Source organism: Crassostrea angulata, chromosome 10 (assembly GCF_025612915.1).
Source record: "Crassostrea angulata isolate pt1a10 chromosome 10, ASM2561291v2, whole genome shotgun sequence".
NCBI classification, from domain to species: domain Eukaryota; kingdom Metazoa; phylum Mollusca; class Bivalvia; order Ostreida; family Ostreidae; genus Magallana; species Magallana angulata.
The window spans coordinates 28797190-28818678 of NC_069120.1; the positions used below are offsets into that span (position 1 = coordinate 28797190).

General features: G+C 33.3%; 3 protein-coding genes across 4 annotated transcripts; 2 read left to right on the forward strand and 1 right to left on the reverse strand.

Annotated features, from left to right (window-relative positions):
- The first annotated feature begins 943 nt into the window (after positions 1-943).
- Positions 944-11169, forward strand: LOC128166461 (regulator of MON1-CCZ1 complex-like). Its single transcript, XM_052831640.1, has 22 exons — positions 944-1137; positions 2863-2939; positions 3296-3380; positions 3544-3606; positions 3724-3810; positions 3944-4015; positions 4511-4579; positions 4724-4827; positions 5211-5297; positions 5402-5507; positions 5915-6026; positions 6351-6401; positions 6535-6588; positions 6707-6765; positions 7041-7214; positions 7441-7539; positions 8369-8446; positions 8653-8757; positions 9090-9158; positions 9552-9622; positions 10125-10279; positions 10719-11169. The coding sequence occupies exons 1-22, from the start codon at positions 1030-1032 to the stop codon at positions 10799-10801; spliced, it is 1968 nt and encodes a 655-aa protein (XP_052687600.1). The 5' UTR covers positions 944-1029; the 3' UTR covers positions 10802-11169.
- A 133-nt stretch (positions 11170-11302) lies between these two features.
- LOC128166462 (armadillo repeat-containing protein 1-like) lies at positions 11303-15702 on the reverse strand. The gene is made up of 9 exons (XM_052831641.1): positions 15634-15702; positions 15157-15262; positions 13618-13692; positions 13299-13390; positions 12981-13100; positions 12574-12658; positions 12349-12465; positions 12074-12148; positions 11303-11705 (listed from the first exon to the last, which is right to left on the reverse strand). Exons 2-9 carry the CDS (start codon positions 15229-15231, stop codon positions 11514-11516), a joined length of 831 nt encoding a protein of 276 aa, XP_052687601.1. The 5' UTR covers positions 15232-15262; positions 15634-15702; the 3' UTR covers positions 11303-11513.
- Positions 15703-15720: 18 nt separating this feature from the next.
- LOC128166463 (mitochondrial fission regulator 2-like) lies at positions 15721-21442 on the forward strand. Of its 2 annotated transcripts, none has more exons than XM_052831642.1 (9): positions 15721-15799; positions 16307-16397; positions 16670-16885; positions 17267-17409; positions 17502-17767; positions 18214-18374; positions 19059-19198; positions 19749-19932; positions 20160-21442. In XM_052831642.1, the coding sequence occupies exons 2-9, from the start codon at positions 16323-16325 to the stop codon at positions 20250-20252; spliced, it is 1278 nt and encodes a 425-aa protein (XP_052687602.1). In that variant the 5' UTR covers positions 15721-15799; positions 16307-16322; the 3' UTR covers positions 20253-21442. The 2 variants fall into 2 exon arrangements, with proteins under 2 accessions (XP_052687602.1, XP_052687603.1); XM_052831643.1 differs by lacking the exon at positions 15721-15799 and adding an exon at positions 15829-15850.
- Positions 21443-21489: the final 47 nt, after the last annotated feature.

A 21489-nucleotide genomic window follows, 5' to 3' on the forward strand; every position in this document is an offset into this window, starting at 1 on the left:
TAATACTACACAGTCTCATAACTGCAGAGGTGTGTGCATACAAATTGAGTAACGCGCGTTAGCGCGTTATGAAATTTATATGCAAACAATTCTGCAGTTATGAGACTGTATACTTAAAAAAAAATCATGATTTAATGCTTATATTTTCATTATTTTAACTTCATGCCTTGCCTGCAAATTTGATTTATACCTTTAAATTCCTATCTTATCCTAAGGGTAATATGTTTGAGATAGATCTACTTCTACGTGCATTCATTTAGAACACAAATTACTTTCTATATTGCATTTATGAACAATCAACTTGTAAACGACTTTTTAAATTATTATTTTTTTAATCGCACTTAGTTTTAAAATACTTTTTAATCATACATCTACTGAAACAATTTTGTATCATACAATTTTTTTACAAAAACTTTCAAATTATTCAGTGATTATAAATACCAAACATTTTTACTTGATTTAGTAAAACAACAAAAATGAAATGCTAACGTTAGCCAATGCCTATTTAGTTACATGTAGCTACGAAATGACAGAAAATTAAATTTTTTATATTTTTTTAAAAAGCGGATTTAAGTAACAACTATAGAATATATATACAAGTAAATGAAAAAAAAAGTGCAATATTAGATATGGTTATGTACAGTTTCAAAATTTATATATCGTATCGATAAAAATATCGGTTTTATATAAAATTTATCACAGAATCGTTTGACCATTAAAATTCGAAACTCATTCGACAAATTGGTTTAAAAAGCTGATATGATTTATAAGGCTGAGTCTGAGACATACAAAATTCCTATATTTTATCAGAGACATAAATAACATTTACTAATATTATTTATGTCTCTGATTTTATTCTATCGGTGAAACATTTCCTATTCCGGAACCTAATTGGATTGGTTTGAAAATTTATTGTTCGTATTTTACTTCCTACTTGATTTTGATTTCGCCCCTTTCTTCACATATTGTTTACTCTGCTACCGTTAAACTTCAGATACAAATTATGTAGCGAAAGAACACAAATTTGCAATGGCAGACGAGGAGGGAAGCTTTTATATCGAACTCTGTAAAAATCCCATCAGATTTGATCCTGTGGACAAAGTTACCAATGTTTTCTACGATGATGCAAATAAACAGGTAAAACCAACTAAATTCAATCAAAATACAATTGCTATGAGGGCAATAAAAAGTGTCGAATTTTCAAAGAAATCCTAGATACCATTGGTTACAATGGTTGATTATAAATCAATTACAAGTTGTAGCTGTAGCGTGTATAAAACTGGTAACATTGGTTTAAAAAAAGAAGTTTAGGGTTGGGGTTACTGACAGGGTTACTATAGTCTGTCCCAAGTTATTGCTTCCATCAATTTTTTATGATTTTTAATAAAAATACACATACCTTTGAAAGAAATACAATTGAAATCGATGAAAGGGAATATATCCAAGATATCTTCATTGAACAATTATCCCTTTTCACTCATAAAATTTCACAGGAACGAAAACAATTTTCTTACGGAGATTTGTAATGGGAAATGTTTACATCTTTTCTCCATTCGGAATACACTCGGAATACATCGCGCAATTTTTTAACATTATCATCCGCGCTTATTAATGGCTGATGCAATGCAAAATCTCCGTAGACTTTCAATTTTTGGATGTGTATTGAAACCTGAAGCGGTAGAGGGGGCGTTTCAAAACAGATAATCTGGACATTTTTCATATTAGTGGATGAATGTAGTTTGAGCTCAAAGGTATTTACTATATTGAAATATCAAGCAAAAAGTGGTGGAAGCAAAAACTCGGGACAGAGTATAGTAGTTACGATTGATAGAGTTCATCACTGTATTTGGCACACGAGGTTAGCCCATCGGTTTTTGTTAATCGGGTTTTCCAACGGAAAATCCGGTTATTAAAATGGTGAAAATGGCGGGCGGGCGGGCGACTGCCAAAAGGGTACCCTCATTGTACGGATAACTCCTCCTACAGTTTTCAAGTTAGGAAGTTGTTCTTTGGCAGATCAATTGTACATATATCAGAGGTGTGCATATTGCTAGGATTTAGATTTCCGATTATTTATGAAAAAATACCAGCTTTTGAACTTAGTCATTTTTTGGCAAAAAATTGCATATAGGGTACCCTCATTGTACGGATAACCTCTCCTACAGTTTTCAAGATAGGAAGTTGTTCTTTTGCAGATCAATTGTACATATATCAGAGGTGTACATATTGCTAGGATTTAGTTTTCTGATAATTTATGAAAAAAATATCAGCTTTTGAACTTAGTCATTTTTTGGCAAAAAATTGCATATAGGGTACCCTCATTGTACGGATAACTCCTCCTACAGTTTTCAAGATAGGAAGTTGTTCTTTTGCAGATCAATTGTATATATATCAGAGGTGTGCATATTGCTAGGATTTTGATTTCTGATTATTTATGAAAAAAATACCAGCTTTTGAACTTAGTCATTTTTTGGCAAAATATTGCATATAGGGTACCCTTTCACCTTATCCATTTCACTGGATACGGATTGACATGGATTATGAATACAGTTCACCTAAAAGAAAACCCGGTTTGCTGTCACATTGACAGCTTTTCACTTGTTATTTATGTTTGCATTTCAGATTCAGACCCCTCTATAGTAATTGCAATACTGCTCTTTTTCAGGGCAAAATTACATACTTTGGTGAAAAATGATATAACATTGATTGGTTTCATTGATGTCATTTGATTTAATATCTACTAAAACTTTGGTAAAATATATCAGAATGCCCTGCAAGAAAGCAGTACCACAGTTAACGTGAAAAGGTCTACTAATTAATGATTACAATTATTATAGATTTTCTTTCACTGTTCAATTCTAGGTGTTTACAGTACGTTCTGGGGGAGCAGTTGGTGTGGTGGTCAAAGGGCCAAGTGAAAAAGACACCATTACATTTAGGTATGGACTCTTTACTTATGAGTAGATTTTGATGATGCAGTTTATTCTGGATTTTTTCCTCACATGTTTATGATATTAATTAAAAGTTGATTTAAATTAAATTTAGGCAAATACATTCAGATGTAATGGAGGTTTTAACTTTACATTCATGCTGGCCCCAGGACCATAAAAGTTAGACGAGCTCACGTATGATCTCAGTCTCACTTTTACAAAAGGAATAGATAGTGGAAAAGTGAGATTGAGATCAAAAGTGAGCTTGTCTAACTTTTATGGCCCCGGGGCTAGTATTCTTTTAAAAAAACAAAGCTTAACATTGAAATGTTCATTTAAATTAAAATATTTGTCTCTATTTGTAGAATGGAAAGCAGAGGAGATGTGTCTTCAATAAAATTCTCACCTGACAGAAGAATCTTGGCTGTACAAAGATCTCCTAAATCTGTGGTAAATAAACATGCATGTCATACTTTTTATGGCAAATAATTTTCGGATTTATCAGTTCTGGTTGGAAGGGATGTATAGTGAACTGATGTACCTTTATTTTACTTGCATACAATGTTGGTATTCTTAGTATTTGCCTTAAAGCCAAGTAAAATCTGTATTTCAGGAGTTTGTCAATTTCAATGAGGATATGACAACAGATCAGCTGGAGTATTCACAGACCTGTAAGGTAAGGTTCCAGAAAGCATGTAAGATATGAATTGTTACATGAAAGGCAATTCAAGGTCTACATGTAAAAGGTATTAATGTCACAGGATAAACAAAATAACCTTTCATCTTGTTGCAGGGGAAATCCACAATAGTCAGCGGATTTGTGTGGACCTCTCCCAATGAAATCGTCTTCATCACAGATCATGGAATAGAATTTTATCAGGTTTCATAAAAATGTTCTTTCTTTGATAATTAGCTATTATTATTGAGATAGATCAAATGATTTTTATCTTTTATTAATTAATAAGCAAATAGTATTGAAATTTGTCATATTTTCGGGGTACATTTTATTGCAGATAACTCCCGAAAGAAGGACTCTGAAGTGTCTTAAAACCATCAACATAAGTGTCTGCTGGTTTGTTTGGTTGGTAAGGAGATGTTTTACCTGTACCCCTAACATTGAAGAAGAGCTTACAATATAACTACCGTGGAATCATCTTTGTTCGTGGGGGACCAATGCATGTGGCTTTCATGGGTAACCCTTGCCCATGTCATGAATTTACATCCCCACGAACCTATGCACAATCACTTACTTAATATTTATCAAAATTATCCCGATTACACTACCAAAGAGATTACGTCCCAATGAACCAGAAAAAATTTTGCTACCCACGAACATTGACCCCCATGAATAAAAATGATTCCAAAGTATTCTTTAAATTCCTTTAATTATAAAGGAATCACATTATCAATTTTGATTTAAAAAAATGTAATAAAAGAATGAAAAGTACCCAAACTACAGAATAGTGATGCTCAGGTAAATTGAAATAAGCTTGCATGGTACTGAATTTAGAATATTTACAAGAATTCTTCATTGAATACACATACAAATAAATCATTTATGCTTTTCATATTTGTTTAAGATGGAAAGCAGTTGCCTACTTCTAGCATCTGGTACTCAAGGGAACCAGCTAAATCCATTCTTCTTCAGAGTAAGACTATCAATTTTGTTTTAAATTAATATTTTTACAATACAACACCATTACAGGTATTTTCATTGGACAAATGCAGGAATGATAAGCAAGTTTTTTACCCCCATGGACTGTCTGTTGATGTTTTCTTTGTTTTTTTTACAGCCCAGCATAATTACAAAGTTAACCAAGTTTGAGGTGGATCTGCCATCTCACCAGAAATCAACAAAGCAGCCATTGTTAGAGAGAGATGTCAGCATGGCAAACATGTAAGTAATAATAACGAAGATGTGAATCATGGAGAGCCATAATTACATAAAGTTCATTTCTTTGGTCTGTAATGCACTTTACAGTTGTTAAAAAAATGTTTATTTTGTATAATATTTTCTTCAGACATGATGATATTTATAAATTTTGAATATCACATTGCTAATCATGTCAATTAAAGGACAAAATGTAATATTTTCTGTTTTATATTCAATAACAATATGGAAGGAATTCACCAGATACCAAATTTATATTCAGTCATATTTGGACCAGACAGCTTGTTCTTTTGTATAAAATGCTTTGTGATATATCAAGCATAAACCAGCTGTTCTAAAACTCAGTTTATACTTTAACTCATAGAAATTTTTGTTTCATGAAATGTCAGATATGGTCAGCTGTATGTGATCGTGCTCAGACATCAGCCCAGACCTGGTTCTGTTGGAGCTGAAATAGTTTTATATCAGATTCATAGGTAGACATCTCTCTCTCTCTCTCTCTCTCTCTCTCTCTCTCTCTCTCTCTCCATTTTTAAGTCTGACAATTTATGGAAATTTTATTGTTTCCTCATTTATTCAGAGATGTGGCTGCACGGAAAACTGACATAATGAGATTAGAATTGAGTGGCAGATTCGCCATCAATGTGGTCAACAACCTTATTGTTGTGCACCACCAAGCTTCAAGGGTAATAAACTTTATAATTAAGAGCCAACTACTTTTTTTTGTAATGATCTAAATAATTTTCTTCAAAGAAAAGTCATGAATATGTGGGAATTTAGGTAAAATAAAAAATTGCAAGAAAAAAAAATTAACAATTTAATATATCGATAGTTTTTATGATATCTTGAACCTCATTTTGCATAATATTTAACATGCCCAATTGAATATAGTAAAACTCGTCATAGTACGAACACAGATATAGCAAAATATAATATATAACAAGTGTTATGAAGTCCCTGACGAAGTGATTATTTTACTTTTCGGTAGCGAAATCATCGTATTGATCTCAAAACTAGCTATACCGGGTAATTGTACATTTGTATAATTACAGTATATACATGTAAATGTATTTGATAATTTTTGCTTGAACAGACATCTGTGATATTTGACATTAATCTGGATGGTGAATCAGATGGATTTGTCCGCTATCACCATCCCGTGGTGTCTCCACTACCCATCAGGCCTTTCAGACTTATGCTTCCTTGTAAGTGTACTGTTTTATTTAGAACAATTAATCCAGACTTACACATAAAATATTATATGTTTACATATGTAAATGTGTTCTACTGATATTTAAGTTTGCCAAGGGGATCTGATGCATATTTTCTATAACTTTACTTGTAAGTTTAAGAAATTTATATTTTCCAAGGGGTGGGGGTTCAGACTCTCTCGACCCCCCCCCCCCCCCCCCCTCACTTTTAGATCTACCCATGATTATATATTGATTTTATATTAGAATTCAATCTACTGGTACATAATTTGAATTTCAGTTACATTTGTATTTAATTTGCATAATTTTACATTTTAGCACTGGGTATTCAAGGTGGCCAGACAAAAATGGAATACAACTGTGAACTTTGTATCCTATCAACTAATATCTAAACACCTTTGTAATTAGAATTTAAATATTATGTATCATGTAAATCTGTGGTCACCATACCCAGTATTGAATAAAAGATGTGAGCAGAAAAAATCCTTAGCCTTGAAACCAGATTCTGCAAACTGGGTTGTTTTTCAGCCAAATGTTATCATTGATGCAAAATTAGGTAAGAAATGTCATTGAATTATTTTTCCTCTGTACATGTCTGTTACCCTTAGCATATGTTCACCTTAGAGTTACTCAAAATATCAAGCAGATGATATTTTCTTTGTTCTTATTTTCAGGATGTTCATGGTACGTGGAACTGAAGTTGGAGCCCATTGTTACAATGATTCCAGATAAGGTACACCATATAACAATTACAAAATGAATATTTTAAAAGAAATGACTTTACCACACTGAAGTGTTTCATTCCACCATGAACATACCTGATATCAGGAATGGACATCCAGGGACCACTAGCTAAGCTGACAACCTTTGACTTTTTGATATCCAGTGACCTTCAAGTTGATATCTAGTTTGCATGCCAGGAAATAGTCATGTTTTTTTTATCTTTAAATGACAAGTTACTTATAAAACTGTATGAATTTATACTAACCAGAGTAATTTTAATTTCAGCATGTGTTGGCAAAGTTCCTGCTGGCCAGGGATGACAGTAAGCGGGTGATCCTAAACGTCTGTCGTAGCATGCTATCCTCCGAGAGCCAGGCCACCTTGTCGACCATCTCTAAGGTGCTGGACATGTTGAACAAGGTGTACCAGGACTATCTCAACTCAGAGATCCATGTGCTAGTAAGTGTAATTCAATGCCTACAAATTACAACATCACAGGGCAAAAGTATTTAGGGTGAGGGGGCTTCTATTTTCAAGAAAATCTTTGAAGATTTTTAAAAAAGTAATTTTCATAAAGATGAGTTGAAAAACAATACCAGAAAACCTATGCTGATTCCAATAAATTGGTTTTTATAAAGGAAAATAAATGCAGTTGATGCAGTTTATTTGTTTGATGTTTATGTAGGCTGGTGATCCACCCTCCAAGCCTGACCCTGCCATGAAGGTGGTGATTGACCAGTCGGATATGTACACCCATGTCTTCTCGGTGTTTGAGGACAACAAGGTATGTCTCAGTGATTATGGCCATAGTCTATTCTGGTTCAGACTAAGTAAATAAGAGTAATAATGTAGCCCTCCTTTAATGGTTTGCTTACATATCTCTGATTCTTACTGTTCTGACATTTAAGGCACCCTAATGATAATAAAAAATCTTGCCCAACCAGAAAAGTGATCAAGGGTAAAAATAAAGCCCTCCTTTGATTTTCACTTTCATAGTATGTATTTGATTTTTATCAATCTGACATTTCTCTGAGGGGGGCTATTGGGGAAACTAGATAATAAAAGTCAGTACCGTAATCAGTTCTTTAAAAACATCTAGTAAAAAATTCCCAGGTATTTTAACAATAACATCTTCAGAGCCTTAAGTCATTTTGGCATATGCTTACTGACCTTTGGCCAACTTTTTCTTGTTCTGGTGAATATTAGTACATGTAATTCATGCTCTGCTCCGATAGGCTCTTTCACACTTTCCTTGAAGAATTCTCACAAATTCTGTTTTTGCTTAACCATGGGGCTAACAACAGCAGCATGTTTTTAAAACATTAATGTTGTTTTCCTAGCTTTAAAAACTGAATAGTTTTGCTTTCTTATTAGTGAATGAAAAATAATTAATATTTTTGGAAACAAAAAAAGTTCAATGTCCAAGTTGGCCCACAGTCAATAAGGGTTAGTAAGACCGACTGTGGGTTTACAATGATGGTTTGCGTTATCTTTCCAAACTGTGAAATCCGGCCCTAATGTTTGTAATGTAGTAATTCTAGCTACACTGTACCTTACTTTTACCATCACAGAATCAATTTTATTTTGGTGTAAATTTTGATTTTTTTTTTCAGAGTATAAAGTATAAATTTATGGTGGCTGTACTTATTGAGTACATCAGATCTCTGAGTGAAAACAACATCACTGTCCAAGTAAGATATTGCCTTAGAATAGTTTTAATAATTGTTTTATTCATTATGTGTATGTTTACAGATACCAAATTATTTGGGACACAGGCCTACACAGTTTCGTTGTCATCCTAAATTCTAAGAAAAAAAATTACACGGTATCATCATGTTGAGTTCCAGTGCTGTAAACCTGAAATAGCCATATAGTGTTAGATACCTTTGTATTTCAGCATTACTTGTATGAATTGATCATCAACATCCTAGTCCATAATAACTGCTTCTACCAGCTTCACCAGTTTCTTCAGTATCATGTCCTACAGGACTCTAAACCTCTGGTAAGAATGAATATCTATATAGTGTATCTTAATATTTGAAAGGAAATGCCTTTTTATTAAATAAGGACAAAATTTGAAGATGACACATGTAGAAAGAGGAGATTGTTATTCTGTAAAATTTTACAAAACAATCATTGATTGGAAGCTCTAAAAAACAATGTTTTTGTAATAGGTGGTTTTAGCTTAAGGAAAAATACATCTCATCTCATATACATGTAAGATTGTTTATGGTGTAAGCTTTACTTAATGCAGGATACATGTGTAATGTTCACACCTTTAAAAGTCTGACAACCGTATAATATTGACACATTATTTGTATTTTCCCTGCACAGGCTTGCCTAATGTTGTCACTTGAGAGTGTGTACCCCCCTGCTCATCAACTAGCTCTGGACATGCTAAAGGTAGAGTATAACCATGAGGTCAATGTCAAATGAATATGAAAAGGTCAATAAAGTCAAGGTCAAAATCTGTCCCAATATTTCCAAGGTCACACTCCACAGCATAGTGTTCAATAAACATCTTGTACTAATCTTGGAACTACATGTATTTTTTAGTCAGACTGACTTTATTTTCTAGCTTATCATTGAAGTAATAGTGAATATGTAAATGAAATCTTCATATTTTCCAAATTTTTCAGTCATCAAATATGTAGTACATACAGTATGCTGTTTTTATTTACCAAAAAATTCACTAGAATGATTCTGGTTTTAAAAATTCATAATTTACAATCTAGATATTCCAGCTTTTCTGTTTTTGCAATGTTTGTAAAATTTAGATGGTTTTCATTCGAACAGAGATTGTCCACAGCCAATGAAGAAATCATTGAAGTCCTTTTGTCAAAACAACAACTTTTGCCAGCCCTGAGGTACATTTGACCACTGCAACAGTGTTTATGCTGATGAGAAAAGCTTTAATTGGCATGCACACCATACATCCTTATATTTCAGTTTATGGAGCAAAAAAAATAATAATTCAACACCAAATTCAAGAAACCTTGTTGATCAAATGTCATTATATCATTCATAGAAAAATGTTTAATTTGGAAATCCAAAATGTTGACAGTAATGTAAACTCCTTATTACACATGAGGAATTACTCAAAATCACCTGCGTAAAATCATGAGAAACTTTCCTTGTAGATTCTAAAATCTCTCATTTTTTTTTATTGAATGATATTAGGAATCATTTCAGAAGTTCAGCATTTGCAATTTTCATGTTCTAATTATTAGATACAAATGACAGGATTGCAAAATTATTGATTGTAATTAAGAAACTAATTTACATTGTAAGCATATGCATGTATGGGAGACTAGCTGAAAACTACTACTTACATGTGTTGAGTGTTAATGAGTGTACCATATTTTGTAGATTCATACGCAGTGTCAATATTGTGGATGCCGTTTCCTCACGGAAGTTCTTGGAGGCGGCCATGAACACAGATGATGCCATGTTATTTTATACTGTCTTTAAGTTCTTTGAACAAAGAAATGTCAAAATTAGAGGAAATCCTAGATTTCAGCGAGGTACATTTACTTATATAAAAATTTTAACATCAATACTGGTAATTTAAATGATCTGACGGTTGAGTTCATAATTCTTTATCAATATATTTTTTTTTAGGGGGCAGCAAGTTTTAAGAAAAGATCTATCTTAAGTTGTGTGGGGTTTTTTTAAACAGAAAAATAATGTTATAAAATCTATAATTATTTTTTTAAATATCCAAATACAAAATCTAAAAAAGTAGTTCACTATTAGGAGTATTATTTAACAATGATACTATTTAAAGGAAAGGGAAACTGCTATTGCTTGCTTCAAGACCAAGATTTTACTCTTTACAGACTCTACATGGATAATGATTTGCCCCTATTTTTTCTTTTAACTTAAAATTCATATTCATGTATTGTGCAGATTTTTTTACTGTTTTATATGTGTATTAGTCAAACAACTTGACTTATGTTACAGGAGAACACTGTGAGATGTATGTGAAGCATTTTGAGGGATTGTTTGGAACAGATGCCTTAGCAGAAATGGTCGCAGCAAGCTGATGACTTTTGAATACTCAAATGCAAGAACTAGTTCAGGAACATTTTTTTAAGTAAAAGAATAAATTTTACAGGATACATGTGTATATGTAGCCATCAAGCTCAGCAATGACTGATATGTTAACAATTTTGTACTCAATACAAGCTTGAGATCATCTTTTTACAATTATTTTATAAAATAATGTAGTCTTTTATATATTGTGATGTTTTAAGACTTGCTTTTGATGAAATAACCATCTATACATGTACCGAAATTGCTTTTTTATCACTCCAAATTTTTTTAGTTTTGCAATTTGTACTTTGATCCTTCTTAACTTTGAAAATGAGTGAAGATTTGTGAAACTAAAAATTCATGTGCTGTGAAGTTGTACAGATTCACAATGTTTCCATGTTTCGCTCCTAAATACCAAATACGGATAGTAAATTTGTGCATATACAGTACATGGTGTTGCTGGGGGCGTAATCCTTATCTCTTTTTAACATCAAACAAATATAATAGACAAATGATTGTTTTAAAATTTTAATTTATAGTATAAACCAATAAATTTTTTTATCAACAATGAACATTTCTTGACTTGTTTCATTCACGACTCTTTTTTACAGTTTAATCAATACATCATTACACATAAAATACATCTGTCATCGCTCATTTCATACAAAATCATGGTTAAAAACTTTCTTGAAAAGTTGGCACAAAACAATATATATGGACAGACTACCAGTAGAATGAGTTGGTGATAAAGGTTGCTGCAGAGCTAAGCCAGCCGGATTTGTTATCATCCTTCTTGATCCGGGCGACAGAGTGGCTGTTTGCTTTCGGACTGTCCGGATCTTCTGGGAGGTAGTCGGGGAGAGTTGTGTTCTCTTTGTCCATATCCTGGGGATTGGCACCAAATGACACTAATACCTTCACAAAAGAGAAGGAAAAATGACTTGTAATGAATATGGCTCTTGGTTTTAGGACTGTGTGCTACAGTATTTTTGGGGGGCATATGCCGATGCGGGGCAAAGGCAGAATTGCTCATTTTCAGACAAAATTCAGGGAAAATCCTTAGACTAGTCGAACTGGGGGATAAGCCGATTTTCAATTGATGATTACCGGGTACTATAGTGAAAGTATGACCGCTGATTAAAGAAGTCATGGTATTAAGTATATATACTTTCTGGATATCAATGTAGAAAGTTTAAAGAGTAATTAAAATTATTAATGTATGTACAGTATGTACATGTTTAAGTAAATACAGGAAGAGCAAGGAAAGATGATAAAAAACTTACTTCTGCTCCATATTCGTCTTTGACAACCTGTTGAGCTGTCATTGTCATGGACTTGGCTACAGCCTGCACTACAGTCTGTAAAAGAATAAAACATATATGTATTATACCTATATTGTATATCCTTGTATATAATACATGTATAAGGTAGAATTGAGTGAAAACATTCACAATTATGTGAACATTGTAAATGTTAATTATGCTGGATAGTAGACATTGCTAAAGCTGCAATTCCATCTGTCAAGATACAGAAAACAGGACAAAAAATTTCAAAATACCTCTGGTTTAATATCTGGTTTGACTCGCAGAAAGCATCGTTTCTTGTTCATGTCAAAGGTCACACTTATTACTCCTTTAACTTGTAAGACAAGTCGCATCAAAACGTCCCGATCTGTCTGCCAATAAAAGAAAACACCCACAGTAAATGATCCATTTACAATATTAACATGACTTGCGTTGCATATATATCCTGACAGACTTTGCTGTTTTATAAGGCTATATACCTTGTCCAGAAGACCCCTGATCTGTAGTGTAATGTGTCTTGTCCTGTGACCTTGGAGGCTTTTGTTTTTGCAAGCACTGTTTTTTCTGTGGATTGACCAAAAAAAAAATCCTTTTAAATAATAAGGACAAAAGTAAACAACGACTTAATTTGTATTTAACTATTTGTATTTTTTTTAACTACCCGTAGTAGGTCTGTACAAAGTATGTCTTTATAGATGTTGGAGATGTACATGTAACTTTACTTGTTTACATGGATATGTTAATTTTCAATGCTAGGACATTTGAATTATGAAACAAACAACTCTTAGAATTTCCCCCCTTTTCCATCCCCCAACAAAATGTTATAAATGATGGTCTACCAGTTAGGTATGGCACAAAACATTGCAAGGAAGAGGAGACAGCATACCTGGAATTGGGCACGGAGTTGCTGGTATCTTTGAGTGGCGTCTGAGGTTCGCTGGTTTCTGTTATCATCACATATAGCTTCTCCGCAAGATTGTGAACCCTTGCATCACACTTTTTTTGACTGCAATGATTAAATAACATTCATGATGGTAAAACAAATAAAAACTGCATTATTTCTCCACAGAAAAACAATTCTAAATGTCTTTCTTTTTGCAAATTTTCTTAGTTTTAAGATATTTTCACTAAAAAAATAATAAATGTTTTTATTAATTTATTGATAATCTTAGTACAACTTGTAGGTTTATAAATCTCTAGTCACCTGTTGATAATTGTCTCTAGCTGTTCCATCATTCCAATGAAATCTCTCAGAACTCTTCTGTGATCATTTGTGTCGGCCATCAAAATCAAGGTCTAAAAAAAAACCCATGAAAATTCATTTGAATCCAATGGTTCATTTATTAATTTTGATGCAAATTGTGTACATGAAGATATAAAATGATACAACATTTGTGCAGTAAAATCATTTTAATTTCTTGTTTATACTAAAATGTGTTTTCATTTAGCAAAATTTAAGGTTTCCAGGGTAGTTATTATTTAATATAAGCCTGGATTACTACGCAGTGGATAATCAATATTACCTCTAGAGCTGAGATGACTATTTTTGGATCTGGATTGGACAACACCATAATGAGCCCTCCCATGCAAGTAGCATCCTGCAAATAGTAAAATCAAATTATTTACGAGATGTATTTTTAGAGTGAGCTTTAGTTCAATCTGTTTTCATGAAACTTAGCCAAAGATGAGGAAGATATGATTAAGACTTTTAAAAGAGTTGAAAGAACAGGCAGACTGACTGCAGAGAGAATAATTTGCAGAGTCAGAAAGGCCCTTATAATCAGCTATATAGTGTCTATAATGATGAATACTTTGAAAGCATAGGTGCTCGGGCCCCACCTAATTTTGTAAATGACAAACGATATCTGTAATCTACATGTCTACTCTCTATGCTATAGTAGGGTGATTTCACCATGCATCGGACACCTTTGGATTTTTTCCTTTGTTCACGCATCAAATATCGTCCAAATATAAATAAAACTTGTTTTAAAAATTACAGGTTTTCCTCTTGCTTAATTATTGGAGAAAAAATTGTAAAATTGTTAAAAATGTAGAAAATAAAGCAAATTAACGAAGCGTTGAACTATTTCACCATGGATCGGACAATATTTACCAAGCATCGGACAGTTATAGCAGTGCAGTAGATATTAAAAAAAAAACATTTTCTGGTTTTAATGCAAAAATACAAAGGTTCGGAAATATTAATTTATTCAATTGTTATTCATATTTCTTTTAATGTAAATCCTCAAATCTACATATAGGAATTTAGACTAGTGCTTCTGTTTAAAGGAATATTTATGATAAAGGGTTCTTTATCGTGCCAGCTCCTACAGGAACATTGGCCTAAAAAGGGTGTGTCCGTAAAATTCGATTTTTAAGTGGTTTGAGGAAAATGTTTGTATCAATTATTTTTGAAATTTTTATTTTACTTCACATTTAAAGTATATCACAAGGAATGGGCACATAATCTCCATATATTATTAGAAGAAATCATGCAGTGAAAACTGTCCGATGCATGGTTAATTTGTGTCCGATCCATGGTGAAATGAACATATGGTGCAATAATGACCTTGACATTAATTGTTCAAATTTCTTGGACTTATTTTAATCAAATTTTGTTTCAAAACTTACTTCTTTCTAATTACTCTACGCAGAGAGTGCATTTTCACTAATTCACAATCAAACGCACAACATTCAAATAATGCTTCAGTGTAAAATCTTCGTAACTAAATTTTCAATAATGGCGTATTTGACGTCATTTTACGATGCCTATATTGCTATTTCTTTGACAATGTGACTGTCAAATTCTTAATTATGATAAAGTTCATTTGTTGTAATTCAGGAATATACGAAACAACACATGTGCGCATGCACATTTATTTGTATATTTATAAACAAAGTTGTCCGATCCAAGGTATGTGTCCGATGCATGGTTAAATCACCCTACAGAAGGTAGACATATATATATAAATTATAGATATCATTCGTCATTTAGCTTTAAAATTTATTAGCTGGGGGGTGCCCGTGTTTCATAGACACGTGCACATTTTATAATAATGCACCTTTAAAAGAAGCTTCCTTTTCAATGGATCAGCAGCCATCCCTTTCATAACTAGAACTGTGTCCGCAGATGCCATTCTGTTATACCTTGTCACAGACACTGCCAATCTAAAATGTGCATGGATGTTAATTGAATCCAGTAGTTGATCAATAGACATAAAAGTAATTGCAGTACATTTGACAATCGTTTAATAAACTTTAACAATTAAACATAGACATTACAATGATATTATCAAATTATAATAAAAATTCATTGCCTTTTTACAGTAAACATTCGAATAGATATAAAATAAACAAAATTTTCAAATCCACCACCATGCACCCCCCCCTTTCCCATTCAGTGAGATCAATTCGTCGTTTTATGCGACAATTTAAATTCAGAAAATGTGAAGCAGCTATACAGATATTATATTGAGGTAATATTATTTCTGTGCATGTGATCAAATAAAAAATCTGCAGTAAATTGCATATTTACTCACCACATGAAATAAACCTTTTTGAGTTGTACACAAATCAGACAAACGTTTTCATTGGTTAATGAGGAAAATACTGTTATCTCATTGGTGAATTCAGTCGCCGGAAGCCAGTTTTAAACTGAAAGCGGCATGGTGTTTACAAACTAACAGAAGCTTCAACTGGTTGTTGGTAATGTTTCTCCCTTTACTCAATGTAGTTAGCAAAAAATCTATTCTAGAAGTACTTAAGTGTCATCAGTATACATGAATTGTCGCAGGATACAGTTTCAATACTTTATCTTGCTGGTTTAATGGGGGGGGGGGGGGGGGGGGGGTGTCGGATATGTCTAATCTGGCCCTGAATTTGACCGTGTTGAGTAATTGATCTCATATACGTTTATGCACTCTTGATTTCTTTATAGACTAAATTAATTATAATTGAGCGTTGTAAACCTGTCATATTTTAGATATTTTTTTACAAATCTTGTTTGAGTAACTTTGCATTTACTCTCAAATTAATTGCATTTATCGTTGTAAATTATCAGATTATTGACATTCTCTTAAATTAACACCATCAATGTCTATAAGTAGTTTTATGATTACCAATTTGCAATAATATTACATGTGTAAACTTGAGCAGTATGTCATTGAATTGATAGATAGATAATTAGAACATTTGGTAAAATTATATTTTCAGACATACGCACCCTGAGATGGATGTTATAGATGATGCTGTTACTATTCTGAGAGTTATACTGGATTATGTAGGAGTTGATGCAGATGATTTGGTTAGTTAAAAAAATAAGCTGCACTGCCGATTTTCAGATTCTCACGTATCATAGATCAAATTTAGGATCAATCTACTTGAAAAATGTTTTTTGAACATTTTTTGTTTAAGAGATCTTGACTTCAATTACCTGTAACGTATTTACTGTAAAATAATTCAATATCTAATTGGTAGTTTCTCATAACTGAAATAATGTAGATAATTATATCTTCTGAGATTATTATGAGATTTTCTTTTTGATTCAATGAAATATTAACTTATTTGTCTTAACAGGCTGACTATGTACATTTACTATATGTACGAGGATGCGATGCACAGAGAGATATGAGGGCCTCCCTTCGTAACAGATGGGACGTAAGTGTGACCCAAAGAAGGCGACGCATGATCCATAACTGGGTCAGGTGGCGGTCTGACATCCGACACAGAAGTTTGGTCAGGATTCTTGCCACAGCTATTCCAACAAAGCCGCCAAAAAGACTAAAAATCCAGGTAAATACACATTCTTCTTGTACAACTAAGAGAAATTTGACCCAATGGTAATTTTTTATGACAAAGATCCTGCAACAATGAAAACTAAAGGGTCTTTGTAAATATGTAACTGTAAATTGTTTGAACTTGCTTGTAGGCAGAGAAATACTATATTACCAATTCAAATGTTTTAACATGTTATTTCCTCTAGTCTTGTACACTGAAAAAAGGAGATATTTTTGGCCCATTAATCTACATGTATTTGTTAATTTTGGATCCAGCACATGAACATGCAAATTTCTTTATCAACACTGGATGCCATTAATTTTTGGAAAGTTCAAAGTTCAAATATCAATATTTTGAACTCCAATTTGATTTGAATTGCTGTCTCTGTCCTTGTAGCAACACTTGATTCGACCCCGACGGCAGAGACAGGATAGCTGGGGCAGCGACTCCTCCTTTCTTTCTCTGTGTACCAACGCTACCTCAGAGGGGGATCCACTATGGGTGGAGGAAGACCTAGGCAACAACCTCATTCGATTCAGGTCTCTACTGAAGCTCTAATGTTCCTTCATAGAAAATGTAGAAATTGTTCCATTTTTGACATACATGATTTCATTGCTCAATTTTTAAACAGGGCTAAGAGAGAGGACGGTGAGAGCGACACAGAACTGGAGAGTGTGTACGGAGAAGAGGAGGGAGAGGGGGAACCAGGGGAGGACTTGTTCACTGTTCGACCGGACGACATGCCTCTGATGAACTCCACCATGATCTCCTCTGTCTCCATGACCTCTGACCCCCAAGCTGCCAGTAAACTGAACGCCCTACAGGACGAGCTGTCCAGTCTCCGACAACAGATCGCCATGTTGGTCATCAACCAGGAGCAGATCAACCGATCTCAGTGTAGGTGTCACGCCTAAACTCAGTCATGATCACGTGTGATGTTGATTTGTTTGGATTGTTTACAGCATGTGTTTGACAACATACATTGTAATTGATTTGTTTCTTTTTGATTCTAAGAGGAAGTGAACAAGATAGTCTAACTGTACAATGTTTTATCGTAAGCAAATTGTACGGCCTGTGGTTTTGTTTTAATATCAATATATTGTTAATATTAATATTTATAGTTGAATTGGGAAATTTTGGGAAAATCAACTTTTTGGGCATTGGGAATTGTTCTATGTATCAGCACACATTTATTCATAGGGAAGGGGGTTCGGATTTTATTTTCTTCAAAGTTGATCTCGTTGATCTGTCAGTAAAACATAGATTTCAATTGTTGATTTGCTTATAGATATCTGCATTGGATTGACCAAGTTAACACTTTAATTTTCTCTCGTTTTATATAGTAATGCCTCCATCGAATACCAACTCAGTGGCACAGACACCTCCCCAGACTTCTGGAGTGCCCTGTGCCCCACCCCCTCCTCCCCCACCACCCCCACTTCCCCCGCTGAACACGTCAACACCAGTCAAGAAGGAACCCAGCTTAGATGAAGTGTTAAGAAAGGTAATGATGTCACTGTTTATAGAAAAAAATTATTTTGTATGTAATATGTACAGTAAGTAATTATTCCTTTTGTTTGGTGTATTGTATGATGAATGGAATTTACCATGGTATACATGCATATATATTTGTTTGTTGTAGTCTTTGATTTGTTTGGTATAATCTTTGATTTGTTTTTGTCGCCATTGTGCTGTATGGCATAGTCTCTATGCTGTGTATTGTAGTTTTTGTGCTGTGAATTGTAGTTTTTGTGCTGTGTATTGTACTTTTTGTGCTGTATGCTGTAGTCTTTGTGCTGTGTATTGTAGTCTTTGTGCTGTGAATTGTAGTTTTTGTGCTGTATGCTGTAGTCTTTGTGCTGTGTATTGTAGTCTTTGTGCTTTATGTTGTAGTCTTTATGCTACATTTTGTATGTATTGTGGTATTTGTGCTGTATATTTTAGTTTTTTCACTGTATGGTGTAGTCTTTGTGCTGTATTGTCTTCATGCTAAATGTTTTAATCTTTTATGCTGTGTATTGTAGTCTTTGTGCTGTATGGTGTAGTCTTTGTGCTGTATGGTGTAGTCTTTGTGCTGTATGGTGTAGTCTTTGTGCTGTATATTTTAGTCTTTTAACTGTATGGTGTAGTCTTTGTGCTGTATTGTCTTCATGCTAAATGTTTTAGTCTTTTATGCTGTGTATTGTAGAAGTTGGAGAACATAGAAGAAGACAGGGTAGAAAACAGAAACACTCCTGATGTTGTGCCAACCGCCTCAACAACAAAGGTTCCCACCATGTCTGAAGTGTTGAAAGGACTGGGATCAGTGAAACTCAGATCTATCCAGAGGTACAATTAAAAACTAAAGACTTTAATTGCAAATGGAAGGCTGTCCAAAGTTACGTTTAACATCTAACATAACCTTAAAAATACCAAATCTAAGAGGAAGGGCAATACAATTAAAATTTTCAAATGTGATTTTTGTTTATTTATAAATATTTTTTTAATACAAATACAGTATTCCTGTCAGTTTTAGGGACAATATCTTCAGGCATCCAATGTGTAAACCATAATGTGCCGTATAAAACATTTTGAATTTCTACAGATTTAAGTTGCAGAAAGTAAAATCAAACTGGAAAGAAATGAAATTCAAAATTTTTTTTTCTTTTTAAACAACAATTACTCCTAAACCTATGGACCAGGTGACTTTAAACATAGAATTAATTTTGGACAGCCTATACCTATATGAAATAAAACAAATGAGTTTCTTGTATGTGTATGTAATCAATATTTAAAAAAGGTCCTTGGTCAAATTTATTTACACTGTCAGATCATGCATTCAGGGGATTTCGTTCAATAGTTTGGATTTTCATTAAACTTTTGTTTCAAATCAATGAAGGTCACCAGGTGGTACACCACTAAAGTCCAAAGTCCAGCCCCACACCACTGCTGACCCTGCCTCAATGATTGCCCTTGCCCTCCAGAAGAAGTTTGCCAACCAGAATTTCCACAGTCCAGAAGTTGACAAGGAAAACGAAAATCACGATTTTAGTTCTGCTGATGAGAACAGCCCTCATGTGCCAGTAAGAAGCTTTATTGATACACCAACTAATACCAATTTATTTCATTTGAAGAGGGGGGGGGGGGGATACTTTAAAGATCAAGGATAATGGTGTTTAATAATTTGTTTAGCATTTTTTGAAAGGAAACTTTAGATTATTTTAGAGAAAAAATTCATAGCTGTGAGTTTTCCTATTAAGTGAACTGGGAGCAAACAAACTCAACCATTATTTTTCAAATTATTTTTCAGAAATCTTTTGCTGGAAAGAAAGCCAAGCGAAGATCCCTCCTGTTTGAAGAGAGAAGGAAGAGCCTCAATCCTCTTTGTGATATTAATGTGTAAACTAACAGCTATTGTTTGAGGATGAACTTTTAAGACAGCATGACTTTTAATGGAAACACTTTATTGCAAAGACATATCAAAAGATGCTTGAACATAGTACGGAGCAAGGCCAAATTCTTTAGAGCTTTTAGGGAGAAAATGTGTTTTATGTTAAGAAGCGATTTTATACTATTGTATAATGACATCTTCTTTTTGCAAAATTTGCAAGAATACCAAATACATTTTTAACACTACATTTCTCTTTTTAGCATTATAACTGCAAATCAGCTCATCTTTAGTTTATCTTTAAATAGTTTCATTTTATTTTAGAAACAAAGACTATCAGTGCTATTTTTGATTCTACGTTAGTTGTTATTGGATACAAGCCTGATGATCATCAATAGTGGAAGAGGATGATAACTGCTTAAATATCATTGTCATTGCTGAATAAACATACAGCTATTACACTGTATAGTAAAACTCGTTTAGTACGAACATGGATATTGCGAATTTATGGATATAACGAAGTCATCTTGGATCCCCAGCTATGTAAATTTTATGAATTTCTTATATGGTTATAACGAATTACGGATATAACGAAGTAATTTCTTAGGTCCCAGTGACTTCGTTATAACCGAGTTTTGCTGTACATGCATAATATAATGGGTATAGTCAAAATTATTGTCTCAAGGAAGGTGAGAGAATTTGAAAACTATTTTCAAGGGCATATCTTCTACCAAGGAGCAATACTTTTGTTTCATAATTGGGCATAAAATATTTGGTTTTTACAAATATCTATAATATTTTAAAGCAATTAATTGAATTTATAATTACTTTTTTATATGTACCATTTGATATTTGCAGTGTTTCTCTTCCCAAGTTTGACATTTCGGATGATATTATCAGGAATTTTATCTGACAACACAAGCAGTTTGTATGAAAAATACATCTAGTTTTAGACCCTCAGGTTTGCTTCTGAAAAAACACCTTTGCCCTTTACAAAGAGTACAACACGAAGCCAGTGTAGTAATTGGACACACTGCATTCATTAGTACCCCTTAGTTTGAAACTTACTGTTAGTTAGTGAGGTACATTGTAGATCCCAGATGTGGTTTTACACATCAAATTCAGTACAAATGTTTTATAATATATATCATATAATGTAAAGTTTTACAGGTGCATTTCTGAGTAAATATCCTTTATGATGTTAACACTTTGTTTTGTGTTATTTTTTCTCCCCCCCCCCCCCTCCCCGCAA